The sequence below is a fragment of the Patiria miniata genome, unplaced genomic scaffold, assembly GCF_015706575.1.
Source record: "Patiria miniata isolate m_02_andy unplaced genomic scaffold, ASM1570657v1 HiC_scaffold_7, whole genome shotgun sequence".
In the NCBI taxonomy this organism is placed as follows: domain Eukaryota; kingdom Metazoa; phylum Echinodermata; class Asteroidea; order Valvatida; family Asterinidae; genus Patiria; species Patiria miniata.
The window spans coordinates 46923569-46942824 of NW_024037074.1; the positions used below are offsets into that span (position 1 = coordinate 46923569).

Genomic DNA, 19256 nt, shown 5'->3' on the forward strand with positions numbered 1-19256 from the left:
GCTGTTCAGTTTATATTAGGGGTTTCTTTCGAATTATGGGCATGAGCCCAAATTACACAAGTGTCCGGAGAAAAAAATGTCTACATTTCGGCGCGGATATGCGAGTGCGGTTGCCCCCCCCCCCCCCCCCCCCCCCCCGACATCAAAAGCTGGATACGCCAATGGCCCTCTGTTGTACAACTGGTTTTAAATATATATAATAGTGGAGTTCGCCCGTGCGTGGCCCGCCAAAAAATGGTATCCGTGTTCTCCATCATTGGCACAAGAATTTGGCCGGTAAAACAACCTCCTAGAGAATTCAATTTTCCGAGACATGTTAGACTACAAAATGCGAGGCAAAATTACTTTATCATTCTGTTCAGTAGAAAGCTATTACAGGCGGATCGGGGGGGGGGGGGTTCAAAAGGGGCCATGCCCCCCCCCCAAAAAAAAAAACCCGACCAATTTTGTTTTTAAGCGACTTGGCAATAAAGGCAGGCACTGCGTACACCACCATCTTTTCCTCAAACAAAGTTAAAGTGGTCAGAAATTGCCTCAGATCGCACCACATCACAGAGCATCTACAACCCATTTTTTTCCCACGCCGTAATTTTGTTGACCCACTTTTAGGGGGACCCAATTTTATTTGCCCCCCCCAAAAAAAAGTGTTCTGGATCCGCCCTTGTAGCTGAGTAACTATTGATCTTGCTCAGCACTTACGACAATTAACTTGTTGTATCACATGACACACTGCTGATGTGCTGCTTTTCTTAGTAAAACTCCTAACTCCCCCATTTTTTTTGAAACAGGGAAACTAGAGTAAATAGTACGTAAAATCAGAAACAATCCATCTTTCTTTTGCTTTAAATCTTTCTTTTGTACAAAATAATCTATACATATTATATGTACACTAATATACATCAACGTTTCTTACATATTTACAATAATGGAATGTGGAATATTATTATATGAGATAAATGATGCAGAACTTACAAGCAAATTTTATCGGAGAAGTTAAGTACCCGACAACACTGATTGTTTTCCCCAATGCAATTTCCCTTATCATAGTGTCTATACGATGCGTAAAAGACTGGACTACAGCGCATCAAAAAATACCCACAATATTTTTTTGGCGAGGCTCTAGCGTCGCCGCCGAAAAACGTAACGCCATTATTTCGTTTTATAACTTGGAATCTTAACTTTATACCTGGTAATGCGACTATCAATTGTTTCCCACACCCCTCCCCCGGGCTGCCCCACCCAAGACGTCGGGATTGTCACTTTTGAAGTGACAAAATCCCCACCTCTCGGGCAAAATTTTAAGTGACAATCCCCAACCATGCCTCGACATGGGGTGCACTAGTAAATGCATTTCCTTGTAGCACGCCAATGGTAAAAATGTAATTTGAGTAACCAAAATCCCCACCCTGGGGCATGAAAAACGTGACGAAATTCCGACATCGGACATGGGGCTGCGGGGGGGGGGGGGGCATTTGATAGGCGCATTAGTATTGATTAATTTTAAAAATTGTTTTGAAATAATTATTCAAATAAAGGCATGTCAAAAACAAACTCAACCGATTTCAAGGAAAATCAATCATGCAAATTTATTCTAATGTGGAAATGCTTCATCATGTTCATGATGTGACGATCTCGTTGCCTTTTACTTTCTGTGTTTCCTTTTCTTTTCGATCCACGTAGACAATCCCTAAATAAATTCACAATATTGTTCTTCGCTTCAAGTTCAATGTGTTTTTGATATAAATTAACTGGTTTTTGATGTTGTTATTTCAACAGCTTGTTGACTCGAGTTTGCATCTGATGTACCGCATCGTCGATGTTCCTTGAAATCGGTTGAGTTTGTTTTTGACATGCCTTTATTTAAACACGAATAATTTTAAAACTCATTGGAATAATAAACCAATACTCGCCAGGGTAAAGTTAAAGTTCCACGCTTTCAAATGATATAAAACAAATAATGGCGGTACGTGTTTCCGCGCCGACGCCAGAGCCTCGCAAAAGAAGTTGCGGGTATTTTGGGACGCGCTGTAGTATAAAAAGATCCCACCTTTTTGTTTGAAATGAATACAAAGATTTGTTTGAGATTGCACAAAGTTATATACAACACCACTCTGTACCATACGGGCAATTCCATAAATTCGATCGTACAGGTCCGACACTTTAATGAGCTGCTGTTGGAAAAGTGAATGTGATACATCACTAATAATGTGACATCTAATGAGTAGAAAACAATTACAGACCAAACTAAGGTACCACCACCTTATAGCGACCTTGTACACGTACATCATGTGGTCGGACGTGCGTTGGGTTTTACCGAATTGCCCTGACCTAAAATAGTTTAATTTATTTAAATTAGAGTAATAATTTCAAAAGACACCGGTTCATCCCTTTATTTATCATTAAATTAAGAGTTTGGAAAGGTTCCTCAACTGAGATCCATGTATATTCTACTGTCCACACTCCTTTCTGCAAGTGATTTATGCTTGAACTGCTTGGTAGAGTGCTCCTCGTTAGACTCCGTCCCAGGCTGCACGGACGACCGATTAGCGTCTTTGGTTGTGCAAAGCGCAGTGTAGTTCGATTCACTCAGTACCACATCGGCGTTCATGTAAGTGTGCCGATCAGCGCCGGACACGACCGACGGCTTGAGCGTGAGTCTGTCCAGGATCAGTTGCCTTCGCACTAAGGTTTCCGGATCCACGGCGCTCTCTGTGATGACGTAACGACTATCCGGATCGAAGGTGCCGGAAGAGCTGCGAGAGTCGTCGCTACCGCTGTAGGAGCCTGGCCGCATGTAGATGCCCTCACTTTGCATCTGGTTGTAAGCCCTAGCCGCTCGCGACCGCAAGGGTACGATGTTCCGAGACATCGGACGCCTGCTCTTGAGAGACCGGAGGTTGAGCGAACGCCCGATGATCCTTGGGATCAGGCGGTGGTACCAAGACCAGAAGAAGATGGTGCAGAGGATACAAGTTAAGAAGAAGGTCAGGAAGATGCCCCAGGCCACCTTGGTAGGATGTGTACCGCAGCCAGTCTCATCCCAATACAGGTCATCGTCAGAAGGCGGTGGCTGTTCTCCAGGAAGTCTTGGTTTTTCTTCCCACCCAGGCTTCCCTGGTTCCCAGCTTGTCGGTAGTACATCTGGTGGGAGTTTCTCTGAGGGTGTGTTAAATGATGTCACCACGTCAATATATGGGGTGATGGGTCTGTCAACTCCAGGCGAGGTCAGTGGGTCCACTTGAGCAGGTGTGACTGGGATGGTCCCACCTATTGCCGGAGTAGGTATTGGGAGGTTGGGATTCTTTTTGACTCTTAAGGCAACCGCAACAGTAGCCATACCGGCAGGGTTAGATCCAACGCAGGTGAATAGTCCAGTATCGGCCATGGTTGCTCTGATGACTGTCATTGGTCCATCGTCTGAGACGAGATACCGACCCGAGAGAACATCGGGAAGGAGCTCCTGGTGATCGGGTGACCGCCAAGAGATAGACGGGGAAGGAAAACCACCCGTCCCGCTGCAATCTAAGGTGATGTTATGTCCTTCCAGGCCTGAGACGGACTCCGTGCGTGCCCACACGGACGGCGGAGAGCAGAGCAGACCGGACGCCGGCGCAGCAGTGAGCCGAGTCTTGCTTAACAAGGCCGGCAGCTCGCACTGCGGGATCTCAAAGCTACGGTGCCGCCGACCGCTATCAATGAACCACTGGCGGAGGTATTTGAGACGGCAGTCACACTGGAGCGGGTTGTTGGTCAGCAGAAGGCGGTTCAAGAGCGGGAGGGACAACAACATATCCTTGGTGAACGTTGATAGCTGGTTGGAGGTAAGATCCAAGGTGGTAAGTGATCTGAGAGTTGGTAGAGGAGGAAAGACAGTCAATTGGTTGTTGCCTAGAGACAGGACAAGCAGTCTGGTCAAGGTCGCGAAGTGATTGGCTGTCAGAGTCTTCAACAAGTTGTTCTGGAGATATAATCTCTCCACGAAGATCAACTGGCGGAAGGCAGTCTGTGGGATCGTCTGGAGTACGTTGGATGACAGATGGAGGTCCGTCAAATCCCGCAACCCATTAAAACCCAGAATGTCGATCGTGTCGATAGAGTTGCTCGAAAGTATCAACTCTTTCATCCGTCCGCAACCGGCAAATGAATTGTTCTTGATCCGCCGTATACTGGAATCTGTGATCTCGAGGTCACCGAGCATGCGCATACCGCTCAGATCTGGCAAAGTGGTAAACCGATTACCGTCTAGATCCAACTCGACCAGGCTTCGTAAACCAGTCAAGAAGCGGTTGGTGGTACTCAGCTGGTTTTCCTGCAGCATGAGTCTCCGCATGTTAACCATGGGGCTGAATACGGAATCAGGCAAGGTCACCAATCGGTTACCAGCGAGATTCAAATCTCGTATCTCCGTCAAGCCCGTGAATGAGTTGACGTGAATCGACGCGATGCTATTGCCTTGCAGATAGAGGTTCTGTATACTCCTCAGTCCGGTAAATGTCCCGACTCCCAATCGGCTGATCCGGTTGAAACTCAGGGTCAAGCTTTTGAGCGTTCCCAGCGAATTGAAAGCCCGGTCCTCAATGGTCGAGATCAAATTGTTTGTTAGGTCTAACGACCTGAGTCTAAGGTAACCAGTCAGCATTCCGCGGGGTAACCGGTTGATGCTGTTTTGTCCCATGTCCATATTGACTGCTTGGTTGAATTTCAACGGTAAGCAAGTGAGCTGACGACCGTTGCAGTCGGCGAGGGCGATGTCGACGGTGTACGCGCAGGCTGTAGCCACGCAGACGCGCTGCCCTGGTAACCACGTGCCCACTTTTATAGTCCTCTGGGACGACACACGTGCAGCAGCAAGATAAAGTAACACCACGAGGGGCAGACAAACACGTCGCAAAATTGAAGCCATGCTTGCAGTGGGTGAGGAGTCCGGAGATGCCAACTGGAAAAGATGAAGAAATAGGAAATTCGTCTTTAAGAAATTGAACATGATTGATTTGGGTGCTTAATAATTGCCACCATCTTCGGTGCTCTGCGCTCGCGTGCTCCCTTACTTCGACTTTCGCTCTGACACTTTGATATTTAAGTCAATTAAAAGCACAATACAGACATTTCCTATCACGTCAGTGTGTCTATCGAGGCACCAAAACAGATGTTGTGACTCCCGCGTTATGAATCAGCCACCTCCCCTTCACATCTTCTCTTGGACACCTAAACTGTGCGTCAGAATGTTACAGGATAACAGAGGCCGGCCCAAGCACCATAATTTATGTTGACCACCGCATCGCGCACCGCGTGTCTGAAACGATCTGGCTCACGGTCCTAATTTCACCCGGCATGAGAGCTTCGGTATACCCCGCACGCCCGTGGAAAATTCCATTCCCAAACCAGCAGATACGCTTCATGTTATCACGGGATGGAGTGAGGAAGGGGGATTAGCTACGGTATGAAATCCCCGTGCCTAGGATGTTGAGGAGGGTAAAGCCAAAAAAGGAGTCTGCCTAACAATGATACCATCGGGACTTAAGGGCATGAAATCATTAGAAAAGTAAGATTACTTTGCAAAAAATTGCGGGGCTATTTCAGAGGTGCGGTGGAAAGCGGAACAGACGTGCTTCACTCAACACGTCAAGCTGAGGCATAAAATTGGGATTAGCTTATGAAACCTAAAATGATGATGGTGTTAAAATTATAGGCCGTGTCGTAAGAAGCCCGCCTGTCCGTTGTACTTGTCAATCAAATTAAGTATCGTTCCTTTGACGAGTGACCAACGCGCGCGGGATGCGTGACCTACTGCGAGGGACACGGACGCGCGTCACGTACCGGCACAATGACGAAACTGCCGCGTCGGTCATCACCGTTCTCCAATAAGCAAAATCATTGCGTTTGAAATGAAGTGCATTGAATATTTCTTTCTTTCACTTTCTTCTGCAGCTGCTTGTTTGAACAGAGTCACAGCATCATGCCATAAAACAAGTGGGAACTACAATGTGAAATACCACAAGAATATACGTTTATTATTATAAATACTTCACTATCCAAATATCCGGGCAGTAAACACTCATGCACAGAATAAAAGCTGCTTGAATATGAAGATAATCCAGACTTCGTCATTTTGTTGACACGCACGATAAAACGCCGGTAGCGGTATAAATGTTTTAAACTTTTATTCTTAAAACACATCAAACAAAATCATTTCCATCAAAACTGGACACTCGATTCTGCAAGCCTCAATTCCAAAGACGACATTGCACCACAATACTCAAAATCAATTTTACTCACATGTTCGACTTCCGATGTAGCTATTTATTACAAGTGTTGGCCTACAGCAGTCCTCAACAATGCTACCTATATATTCCCAAGATAGATCCACCTCAATCGCACGAAGCTCCGTGTACAAAATGAACCCACAGTCAGACAACCTCTCGATCGTTGAGATGTACAGCGGCATCACTGCCGCCTGACCAATTAGAGACCTGCGCAATGGAGTCCCGATGTTCCCTTCTGTGCGCAATCACCGTTCGCGGGGTGCAGGAAGTATCTTGCCAGTGTTATAATTATCCCCATCCACTGCCGTGTGGTTTGTGTTCTCTGACCTCCCCAACAGGTCTACACCTGATTTCCCTCAACCCTCTATTAACTGTTGTTAATTGCTTCGTGAAAGATCCAGAACATTGTAAGAGGAAAACAATAATTGTATTCAAGGTGAACATTATATACATGACTTAATTTTCTCTAAGCGGAAGCGTCAAGCGGGAGACCAAAATTACGTCACAGAGGTCACTTAAGGTAACACATTACAAGACTAGTCCTCTTCCCTTTTCTGACACAAACAATCCAATTATTGCCAGAGGTCCCATTGGGATATTGCCATCACGTAGTTAGAACTGTTATGTGATGCAAAAGTATGTTGAGGGCGTCATTTCCCTCGTAAATGATTGGAATGACCTCAGGTCAGTTATTACTAATTTGTTTCACAAATTGATTACGTAATTTCACAGCGCATATGCCCAGGTAATGTGTTCAGCCTCGTACAAGCATTAAATGGTTATAAAGAAAAGAAAAGAAGAGGTGTTTTGATGATTTAAACAAGTGGAAACAGTTCATTTACCACAAATTCTCCTCTTTTGAGTTCACTGAAAAAAATCCTGGAGGTCGATCTTGTTCACAGTCCGTTACTTGGAGGTTAATTGGTGCAAATTGTCGACATGCCTGTTGACCTCTGTTTACAATTTCTGTCAGTATGGTTTACGAGATTTCATTGTCGAGTATATTTTATAATTTTCTTTTAATAGAACACAAATTGATTTAGACTGCCAGAGGTCTCTGGGGTTTTTTGTATGCCGTGCATGGAGGTATGAAATTCAAACATTTTCGCAATATGTCCAATTTGTTTGATTTCGGTATTATGCGGCAACTGTTCTTTTGAATCAACGAGAACAAGTAAGGGTGAAACGTTCACCAATTGGACAGAAGGGGAACTGTTACCATGGAACTTGCTATTGCGATGACCGAAGCAGTGGATTAGACCTCAGATCAAAGATGTGGGCCCCGCGAAGAAGGAAGGTAGCATGACTCAAAGCAAAACAAACTACGGTCGGCCGGGCTCGACCTCAAATGACACCATCAAAAAATAATTGCCGACATTTCGGATTCCGTCCTCTAGAAGTAGAAGGGTGAAACACCTGACTTCCCGTGTCGAAAACATGGCGGCAATGGTCAGTTCTCACCACAGCGCCCCTTCTGGGGTTTCGCGTCAAGATGGCGCCGATAAGAGAGATGGGCATCGAGCAGACCCGGTCCCATGAGCCCTTACGAGCGCAACAAAAACAGCCCAACTTGTCTGGAGTTTGTAACGTGACGAAGCCTCCGAGGTAAAGATTACGGAGTGGCGCCGACAGGCAGAGAGAACGAAATGACTAAACCTTTGCTGAGGTTTAAGGAATTCTGGATTAACACCTTGGTGTTTGCGGGGGACGCTTTAGAGGTTTCCAGATTTAAGCGTAATTCCTCCATTTGCCTCGGCGAAAGATTGGGAGATGAAAGGGTAGCCCTTGGTATAACATTGAAGTAAAACAAACTTTCCGTCAACTGAAATTGATGAAAGAAACGAACCTTGTAAATTCAGCGGTGGAATTGACCTATCGTAGTTTGCGAGTTAACCACGCCTCTTAGACAACCCTATGGACTTTTTGTTTGTCTCGGAGTTTGCGCGTTCCGCGTCTATTTGTATATATCATGTAATTGGACAATATTTCACAAGCTGCGTCGACTCAGTGCGCGCATACGTTATGCGTCCAACCAGCGACATCTACACTTTCCGAGAGATATTTGAAGAGATTGACGATATGGCGTGTAGTAAACGGCTAACTTTTATCCGCTCCCCTGGACAAGACATTGACCCTATTTTATAAAGCCCCCCCCCCCCAAATCAGTTTTATCATCAGTTTTCAAAGAAGTATAGATGCTGAGAAGGGGAAACCATCCAATTGTACAGATTTGGGTGAGAAGCCACATATCGGATTCTCAATAATAGATGTGACGCCTCCATTTCCGTTGGTGGATTAGCATCTTGTCTGTTTGATGATACGGGCGGTTAAATTAGAAGAGAATTTGCAAGGCAGCTGGGATACTTCTGGTGGCCCAGATCTTGGTTATGAGTTTCCGGAATTGTCACTGATGTCATCTCGGAGAAAAACACATCTGTAAAAGGGCTATAATCCCCGAGATTATGGACCAATTAAAGAGATGAAACACAGATGCTCGGACTAAGAGGGATCCTGAGCCTGCTGCGCGCGTTTATATTCACCCAAAGTTATACCTAGCTCTCTCTAATTCACTGCACAGGTGATATAATCCATGCCATTGTATCCTGGACACTAGTTACGTCATAACCATCTTTCTAACGCGCAGTTGTTATTCCTTCACGGACCAAGTACTTAATTTGTGTGCCTATTTCCGGTCGATCGTGGTTTATTTATGTAACAAAGTTATTTACGGCCGTATGATTGTGAGCAGACACGGACTGGTCAATAACGGCTGCTGAAACTAAGTCATTACGCCTACTATTTCTTGAATATGTATTTAAGTTATATGGCTGATCACATTTCTCAATTGAACTAAACCATGGGCAGTTCACCGCGTGCAGTCCTCTCCTTTTTCACTTTAGAAGACCTTCCACCTCACTCTCACTCTCTTAAGGATGAAGTTAATACACCAACATGACCTGAATAACTACTCAGTTCCCATACAAACTTCAAAGTGTAAGCTAGTGCCTCATCACCTAACTTTGAGCCGAAATCCCCGATGTCGTGATCGACTTCTCACCTTAAACTTTGGACCAACATTTTCATTCGAAATCAAAACACCGACACAGACTTGCTTGGGATATGTCTCAAGAGGACCTACAGCTCTGCTCCTGAGACTGGACTTGTACCCCTGTGGGTTTCTGGAGGCAGTCAACTGAGACGAGGGGAAGCTAACCAAGCAAGGCAAGGGGCGTGAACCTCCAGGGATGAAAGATGTGTTGGTAATTGGAGTTCGGATCTTGAAGGGTTTGCTCTAGAGGACGGGAACTGTTTGTCTTCACCTCAATTGTAACCTGCAGGCACTTCTTGTTTTGAACATCTCTAAGAGCGTGAAATTTGCGAGACTTTTCACAGGAAGTTATCGCAACACTGTTGGCGGTGTTTGGTTTCTAGCCGATGAGTTGTCTAGTGCAGATCGTCTGTGTTTTTTTTCTAGCAAGACGTTTACCTGGGAGAAAAATAAAAATGCTCTTTGTTTGACTTCGCTAAACTTCCCAAGTGGGCTTGGCCAGGTAGAGCTGATAGCTGAGATAGGCTGGGTTGGGATTGTTTGGGCTAAGCTGGGATAAGGTGAGTTGACACAGATTGGATTAGGGTTGGTGTGAGCAGGGTAGCGCTGGAATGTGCTGGTGTTGGGGGGGGGGGGGGGGGGGCTGTGCCGGTTCGCCGACTGGGCTGAACAAGATTACGTTGTGCTGTTCCGGGCTAGTTACAGCTTGGCATGGTTAGGCTGAGCGGGGATAGGCTAGACTGATCGAGCTATAGTTTTAACAGGACGGGGTTCATCCGTTCAGCTGCAAATAATGTGGTAACTTTATCCCTCAAATTAACTTCCCCAGAAAAACCCGGGCCTGTAATTAGCAGGTAAACACATCAAAATTGGCCTATTTCAAGCGCAAATTTCTCCCAAGCATGTCTATCAACAAACGCAATTGAAACCTCATTTCACGGTCTGTCGAGCAATTCAACCCATTTCCACCATGCCGTGATCTGCGCAGGCGCCGGGACAACACTTTCACATGACCTCGCGCGAGCGTCTTTTAGGTCAGGAGTAGCCCGGATGTAGATGTGGGTTGCACTGAGAGAGTAGCTTTGTCGGGGTCCCCCGGGTACATGTATAAGGTAAAATGGGATTTTCGCACAAACATAATGGAGATCTATTGAATAGTTCCTAGCATATCGAATTAAGGTATTCCCTCGACGTGCCGAAGCTGTGGCTGACATTAATCTCAATCATTAATGTTGAAAGAGTAAAAGGGAAACGAGGGGTTGAACTAGCGGATTCCGGCGAGGGAAGAGGGGCGGAGATGAAGGAATTAATGCCAGCGGAGGAAGAGATGTGATTAGTATTTGGAGTACGTGACTATCGGAGTGTGCTATGGGTTTAAGGTACCCATTACTGTCTGAAGGGCCCCCGACTAGTGGGACCTGGAGTGACCGAACTCGCACGTTCAAAAGTTCCCCTGGCTCACCAGCTTTGCGCTTATGTACATTTAGTGACGACAATCTCACAGATTCCACTATAATACTGCTTATCATCTGAGAACAATTTCATATATACTTGTAGAGCAGTTATGAGCACAGAAAAAAAGTTACATCTCCAAGTCGCAACATTCATTCTAAAGTAACTAAGTGTGGTACCCTCTCTATACCAGTATCGAACCAAAAGACTTCCCGGACAAGCTCTGCTGCTTGTTGAGTCGTTTGCTTTGGTTACCAGGAGGTCGTGGGTGCGAGTCCCATCCGAGCCTCTGATCGCAATTTTGTTTTCTCTCGTAAACTCTTGCAAACAGCTCTGAGTACACTCGGCTAACGGTAAAAGCTATGATGGAAAACTGTTTGGATATGGCTACCATGCCCCTGAACGTATGTCGTCAGTCCCAGGGTCGAGCTCCTACGGAAAGAACCAAACTAAACGATAAAGCCTGCACAGTCACTTGGATCTACGATGCACACTTCTTCATAATTAAAACCGATTAGTTTTAAATTTGGTGGAAATTCGAATCAGGCCTTCGAGGTCAAGGAGACTAAAAATTGAGAGCTCTTGGCCTTGGAAAGACAACCCGTGATGCGAATTCTGTCCCAAGTGCGAGGCAGAGAAAGTGGAAATGACAAAGTTACACACGAGTTCCTTGACAGAATTCCCAGAGGGGTATACTCCGACTAGGTGCTTCCAACCTGAAGGAATCATTCCCAAAATAAAAAAGAATTCCCGACAACGGGGGAAAATAAATTCTTGCAGAGGCGGGCAGGGGTTGGAGAGACACGGGTGGCGGCTTCCGTAGGTGTAGGTAGAAAAATGCGCTAAATTTGGCCGTATTTGGGTTAAATTAGGCACCGGGGAGTGAGGAGGTTGCCAGTGGGTGATTCATCATTATTATAGGTGGGTGACGTTGCAATTTGGCTGACAGTAATAGAGTGTCGAATTCGACGAGTTGTACAAAGAGACTTTGTGACCAGGTTGTACACCAAAATCAGTGTACCGCTGAGGATATGATCTACATTGGGTGACTGTAAGTAGCATGATGGGGGGTGGGGGGTGCCTTGGTGCATGTGATTAAAATAAGCCATGCTGTTAGACTTTGTCCCTCGGCCAACACAGCTAGCCTTGAAACTAAGATTGAAAATTCAGGGCGGTGATGAATTTTGTAATAGAGAGCACTCACCTATAGCTTCCCCTACTTTAACATCCTGCACTCTCTAGCATCCAAACAAGCCTCTAGTCTAACCTTCAGTATCACCCAGAGTAATTCTTCAGCTTCTGCATCTTCAGAAGTCTGGTATATTCTCCAGGAGACGAGCAGAGAACAGAGCTTGAAATGTCGAGTCGACCATTTTAATCCGAGAACCACACGGAACTCGCAAAGAGATACACGCACATGGTTCCCAGCAGAGGTCCTTCACTGGCGGATCCAGTCTTCCAGAATCCCCCAAAAGGGGAACCTGGGGATTAGAATGGCCAGACCGCCGGCCGGCCGTAATTCGAAAAGCGGCGGGGCTGTTTATAATTATAATTTGAGTGAGAGCACGATGAAAAACACCGAGGCTGTGTCCGGACTAAGTCCCCTACCCCTAACCCCAGCCTCCTTAATAATTCCTTTGCCCGGGTCTGTATCTACCCAAACACTCGCCCCGTGACCCGGGTCCTGGCCCCTACGTGCCCTGGACTCTCTTGTCAGTCGGTGTACGGGTCATTGGCGCTGTCTCCTGGGGTTATCCGCTCGAAATTATGACATGGATCAACGGCTGAAAGACCAGGGTTGTCGGAAAGAGAGGGGTGGGTGCCCTTCTGAAAAGATCTGGTGGATTTTCTGACTTTGGAGGAGCCACACTCCGCAGACAAATTTAGGCGCTGAGTAAAACACTAAGCAAAACTGTGTTGTTTATTCAACATCGGTTGGTAACTGCAGGGTGTCTAAAAAAAAAACCGAACCCTCAAAGCGCCCTCTTTTTCCCGGGTTTAAAAAAAAAAATACATCGCAAATATCGATGCATATTTGGAGAGTATAGTCCATTAGCTTTTCAACAGAGCACAAAAATCTATCCAATTGGGTATATAATATTTATTGAGTTATGATCAATTCAAAATAAGCGCTGAGTTTTCAATCTGTTCACGGTCTCAATTGTCATTTGTTAGGAATGTAATGTACTTGGGGTGAGAGTAGTTTTGCTTTCTTAAATTTTGTGCAACAATGGTCATTTATCCTTTTGGAGTTATAATGGTAGTCCTGCTATAAGGACTGTTTGGTTACCTTCTTATTTTGCTGTGCTGCTCTGTCTCTGCCCTCCGCTTGGTAGATTTTTTTTCACAAATGGAAGTTTCGGCCCTTGTTTTCACTGCGGACAAAATGCAAAAGAACCACTTTTACATTTTTCAATGGCCCATAAATAAATAAAACTGTATCTGATTGGAAATATTTGTTTCGTTGATGAAGAGCTGATGGACTATGCTCTCTAAATATGTTGGTTCGGTTTTTTTTTTTAGACACCCTGTATATTGCACAAATTATTGAATCAATATAGGCTCCAAAAAGTGTTAACTTAGCACATTGGTGAAGTGTCGGTTCCATTTCAAAACGGTTTCAATATTTTAATGGTTAAGAAACAAAGGTCAAGCGAGAACTGGACGGAAAAGGGAAGAAATGATAGCGAGAATAGCATTAGCAAGGACGAGGAGCCAAAGACTTTATGTAAGAAACGAAAATCAATGTAAAAAAGCCATACCGCTGAAAACTTTACCAGTTAGCCACCATCATACGCAACAATTACGCAAAGAACTCAATACGAGGAGAACCCGCCATCCACGATGAAAGATTCTCTCGACACTTCGAGGAAGATCCAGCGTCTAATGCAGTACATTTCCGGAGACAAAGGACGGAGGAATTCCCCAACGAGGTCGTCAGATTTCCCAAGAGGAGTCAGATGTCCAGTTTTTACTATCAAATGATCTTAGAAAAACACGCAAGGGATTTAGATAATGCAGTTCCGTTGGCGGTTGATGAATTCTTTTTAATGACAGATCCGAATGACGGATTGACATTTTCTAAGATTCCCTTTCGGGTAAAGTTTCATCAAAAGATTGTATTTTGAGTATTGGGATGCCCAGTATATTGGGTAACACTAGGGCGGAGTTTAAAGGATTTGTGGTTAAAGGTAACCCTTTCTATATCAAAGACTAATGAATACTCCTGCAAAAAAAGAAGTAGGCCCCCTATGGGAAACAGTAACATAAAATGCGTCAATTGCACAATAAAAGAAAGTGATAGCCAGAATATGAAGCCACCAAAAAAATAAGGTACATCCAGTCATTCGTGTAAATGCTTTCCCCTGTTGAATTCTTCACCTTCCAATATATATCTTCATAGTGGCTTTGCAAACAGAAATATCGTTTTCTCCTTTGACTGAACGGAGGAGTGGCCTTTGGGGCATGTGCTTGTCAGCATTGGATGATGCAATTCCTAGATGTACCTCAGTCTAGTCAAAATGAGTGACGACAGTGAAAGATGACACCCTATTCCTCTAGAGATTTGACAAACTTTTGATAAACATAAAAACATTCTGGCCTTGTATGGGTAAACACAAAATCAGCTTCACAAACAACCCTCCAAGGGAAATGACCAGAGGGTATACAAATCTTAACTTGCTTCAGATGTTTAGCCCGTGGCTGTGGTTTTGTATAATTAGTCAAATCCAATGATCTATAGAAAGAAGAAAAGTCCACGCTCCCTAAACGCAGAGCCAGTCATCGGTGCGGCTTGCCCGGCATGGTAAAAACGCGTCCCGCCCCAAGGGCTCAAGCCCGCTGACTTAATCTCGATGCACGTTCTCTCGGAGTGGTGAAAGTTACTTTTCTTCCTGTGTTGAGTTACGGCGGCAGACGAGTGCACGATTTCAGGACATCCAAGTAAGATTAACTCTCAATGTCTCAGCTAACCAAATCACCACTCAAACGAGAAAATGGAATTTTTCAGGTGAGAATAAGGACATGACTTAAATTCGTAAAAAGAGGCGTAGTCTCATACTCCTATATCTCTTCTATACCTAAAACTAAAAGTAAAGGAAAGATGATGACAATGCCCAACGATGTATGATGTTGATGGAGGTGGTGATGGAGGGGTGGCGATGTAGTGGCGGGATGGGCTATCTATCATGGGACCAACAGTAGCCATCCCGTGCTAAGTTTGATGGCGTGATGAATCTGCACTTGTGCAAGCGCAGTACAGTCATCACACACTTGGCCGATGTGAATCACACACAACCTATCCGACCCAAGGTGTTTTCAAGATTCCCTCTCCATCTCAATCACCGTAAGTCACGTTCGCCTGGATTGCGCTAACCTGGGCACGTCAGTTTCAATAACACGAAAACCCTATAAGCATCACAAATACAGGAAGGAAGTGCTGGAACAAAACATCGGAATCAATCAATCAGAAAATCACCTGTTGCATTCTGATTTGCTAGTGCCCTGCCCCCAAGTGAACTAAAGTCAGAACAGATCGTTTTGAGATCCCATAACACACTGAAAACTGTCACTGCAACGACAGGTAAGAGGCTTAGGCCTTACAGGTGGACATCGACTCACACAACAATCACCAGCTGCACCTTGTTCAACGTCCCTGATGTCCGACTGAAACTGTATTTAGCTGAAAACTGTTTCATGAAAATTTACTTGAAGCTGAATTGTAAGATCAAGACGTGGGCCACTTACAAAAACAAGTGTTTGACTCGAGAACCACGGGTTGTTATGGGTTATATATAACCTGTTCGGTACAATGTACTTCGATATTTTGGTGAAATGTTTTAGGATAATAACATGTACATGTGTGACCCAAAAAATGCAACCCTGAAACATGTGGGTTTTTTTTCAAAAACGTGATCTGTGAAGTTTTATGTTTTGGATATCAAATTAAAGCTGAGAGCTCTTTCGTTCAAAAACTTCTTTTTGGTCCATTCCAATGGCATTACCAAAGTTAGGGGATTTACACTGTACCTATCTGTGCATGAAATGCATGTGGCGCATTGTGTCCTAATCCTTACAAACAACACGGCACATAATATGAAAAGAGTACAAATGAATTTGATGGAAATACCTTTTATTTTCCACCTGAACAGGTATCTTATCCATTTTAATTATATTTTAAACCTTTTCAGCATCATAAATATGTCAAAATATTAAAAACAATTGCACAAATGGAAGGCAATTGCACAATGGGCATACTGTTTAACTATTTGAAGCACTTTTGGAAAGGATGAAAATCACTTCCTTTACATAATTGGCATTTTCTCAGCAACCCAACGTGCTGTTTTCATGATTTGTTCAGTATCTGAAAGAAAAAGCTCTCAGCTTCAATCTGATATCCAAAACATAAAAATGTACATATCACGTTTTTTTTTAACAAAGGCAAATGTTTCAGGGTTGCATTTTTGGGGGGTCTTCCTGTGATGGAATGGGTGTGGTAAAGATCCAAGTCAATTATTATGCACAATCGCTGCTTCCAAGGGTTTGGGGCCAAATGTAATTTCTAATAGGCCTACACAAGACGATGAAGCATAATTTCTCTACATAAGTTGTCGTATCATCAATCATGGAAGACTGTCAGTTTTGTCCAACACTTGACTCAACAATCCTGGGCTGCACAATCTCAATCAAGTTTCTAAACTTAGGCCTTATTATATTCGCCTGCTCAAATCTCATTTCCGTAGTCAGAATCACAAGGCAGGGAAAAGACAAAGGGGTCAAAAGTGGGCATGGTTCCCCGCGCCCAGCCTCTTCCTATGACGCGCAGTCTCGCACCCGGGCAATTTTCGTTAGTTTCCTCGATTTAGCACTGGGTCCATTGCGAGCTGGCATGCGCTCATTAAAATCAGTTTCCATTCTTGATTGTCTGTTAATAACGGCACGGACGTGCCTTGTTCGAGCTCATTACAGTTTGAATTGCATGGAGTACTATAATCTTCGTCGTTGAGTTGCTGTGTTAATTTGTTTTTAGCAAGTATAATTTGTTTTTATCAAGTATAAGTTCGAATTACAGCACCAAAATGAAGTTAGTACAGATCGAGTCAAGTTAGCCACCCGACTGTTTCACTCTGCTACGAGGTTGAATATTGTTTTATCCGAAATCACAAGGAGACTAGATTCACGAAAGCTATAAAAGTACATAAACCAACAACAAACTTTTAAAATCGATGTAAAAGCAACCAATCAAGCTTTTAAAAAATGTTCATCAAAAAACTATAGCTTTGACCCGAGTAAAATCCGAAACTGGTTCCTTTTATATTAGTGTAATTCTTTAAGGTAGGGTATATCATTTGCAGCTAGCCAAAAAGTAACTGAGGAATTATTGTTGAAAAGCATAGGCCTACTTGGTTTAAAGATAATGGCAATAAAGTCCCTGTGAAATTAGTCTTTCTAGCACACTGTCATTTTGAAGAAAACAACAAAAGAAGGTCATTTCCAATGATGCGTCTCAAAACTCATTTTTTTTTCAATTTCCGCCAGTAGTTCGTTTTTAATTCGGTGAAGCCGTGAATTACTACTTGCTGTACGCTGTACTATTTTGCGACATGCTACTTTTGTCCCCTTAGTAAAGTTCAACGCATTTTACCACCTGCCAACAGCTTTATGTAATTCATGAAAGGTCGCCCTTTACAAACATCGAATGGGCAAAAATGTCTCACATTACTCATCGGAACATGCTAGACTGTCGTGAAATCATCCGTGAAATTAATTGCATGCTTGGAGCGGAACTCCAAGAAACAATCTCTCGATAAAACAATTTCTACATCCTTCAAACTCCTAAGGGAGACTTAAGGGGTAAAATTATACACAACGGGATCGAATAATGTGCATAAACAGGTGCAGGAAAGGTCCCGATTGATGGAGGAAATGTTTTCATGTTCGCCAAGAAAAGACTATTTCCTGAATGGCGGTTATTCTTTCATTTGAAGCCGGCACCGCCTGTTCGTCTGTAAAGGTTAAAAGATCAAGCGAATGGTTTGGGAGCACACCTGTGCAGGCAAACAATAGAGGAAACGTGTCCCATCGCTTTCAGAAGTTGAGTCAAAGCTCAAGTTACCCGCATTTGCTCACGTCGGTCAACTTCAACCAGTATCGAGACAGATATATTCTTTGTTTTCTTTTCAATAAATAATATCACAAATACTTAAAAATAATATGATCGCACGGCCTACTTAGAGCACATTTCAAACTAATGCAACATACCCCAGTACCGCGATAGGAAAAACAAAAATTAAACGATGCTTCGCGGAACAATGTGACGATTTTCATTGGCTAATAATCTAGACTAGCTTCACTGTGAATGTGAACAATTCGTCAGCTCAAAATAATGAAACATGACGAAACGCCAGCAGCCATACTGAGACAAAACCCACAAATAGTTCCTATAAAGAAACGATATGATGCATCGGAATGAAACGGCAAGGGCACTTGTGGCGTACAACCAAGCGTTCTCTATAAACCGTGTCCATGTAGCCGGAAGAATTATACAGATGCAATAACGATTTGTCTTTGGACAGGCCTACAACATTTTATCATTCTGAACTGCACATAGAAGACTACCAATGTGAAAAGGTTTGCCATAGCGCATTTCGGTGCTTTTTAAATGAAATACAGTATAGGCCCTACCACCATTTTGTCAAAACATTTCGTAAGATGTATTGTTACACCCTCTAGGAAAGACCCATATAAAATACAATGTATTGGATCAAAACGGCATCTTTTTTTCAGTGGAGAATTCACTCACTCAGACTACGACCAAAATGACGGTTGTATAATTTGGTCGTCTGCCAAAAACTATCGTCTGCAAACAGATGGCGGTAATGTACATGCAGTGCATGTATGTTTCGCACTCTCAGTTTTACATAAAAGGAACGTATTACTTACCAGGTTTAAGGTTGAGCTCTGTTAACACACGAGGAGGCGGCAAAGCTGAGCAAGCTGGCGGACAAACTGGTGTCTAGATGACAGAGCGATGTCAACTCCTCGCTCATGCATCTTGAGAGACATTCACCACCTGGCTTGGTACATGCAAGTTTCTGGAAGGATGTTGTAAGCCTATTAAACTGATCCCGGAAATTGGACCGTGTGGAATCAACAGGTTCAGGAGAGTTCTTAACTTCTTACTGATGAGACTTAAACTGCTGTTCTTTCGTCAAGGGTAGTCTCGAGGTGAGTGCAACGTGCAAAAACAGGCAGCAGCTGCGGCTGAAATTCAAGTTCATGGTCCCCGACTGTTCTTAAACTGCCCTTTCACATGCACTTCAGTGCACTCTCGTCCTCTGTATCCGCTAAAGCGTACCTAATTTCCGAAAGAGTCTTTTTGGGGGGACAGGGAGGGGCATTATGGGGAGAACTGGTTGACTCACCGCAGCAACGTGAAAACACAAACTCGAAATATGACGTACGCACTTGCCGCGTGCTTTTTCCCGCGCCGT

The 19256-nt window shown here is 44.1% G+C and overlaps 1 protein-coding gene across 2 annotated transcripts; it reads right to left on the minus strand.

Moving 5' to 3' along the window:
- Positions 1-1835: 1835 nt before the first annotated feature.
- LOC119718847 (leucine-rich repeat and immunoglobulin-like domain-containing nogo receptor-interacting protein 1) lies at positions 1836-19218 on the minus strand. Of its 2 annotated transcripts, none has more exons than XM_038188268.1 (2): positions 18706-19218; positions 1836-4936 (listed from the first exon to the last, which is right to left on the minus strand). In XM_038188268.1, exon 2 carries the CDS (start codon positions 4901-4903, stop codon positions 2426-2428), a length of 2478 nt encoding a protein of 825 aa, XP_038044196.1. In that variant the 5' UTR covers positions 4904-4936; positions 18706-19218; the 3' UTR covers positions 1836-2425. The 2 variants fall into 2 exon arrangements, with proteins under 2 accessions (XP_038044196.1, XP_038044195.1); XM_038188267.1 differs by lacking the exon at positions 18706-19218 and adding an exon at positions 6277-6381.
- Positions 19219-19256: the final 38 nt, after the last annotated feature.

Coding starts and splice junctions, on each gene's coding strand:
- LOC119718847 (XM_038188268.1), bottom strand. CDS start 4,903: ATGGCTTCAATTTTGCGACGTGTTTGTCTGCCCCTCGTGGTGTTACTT.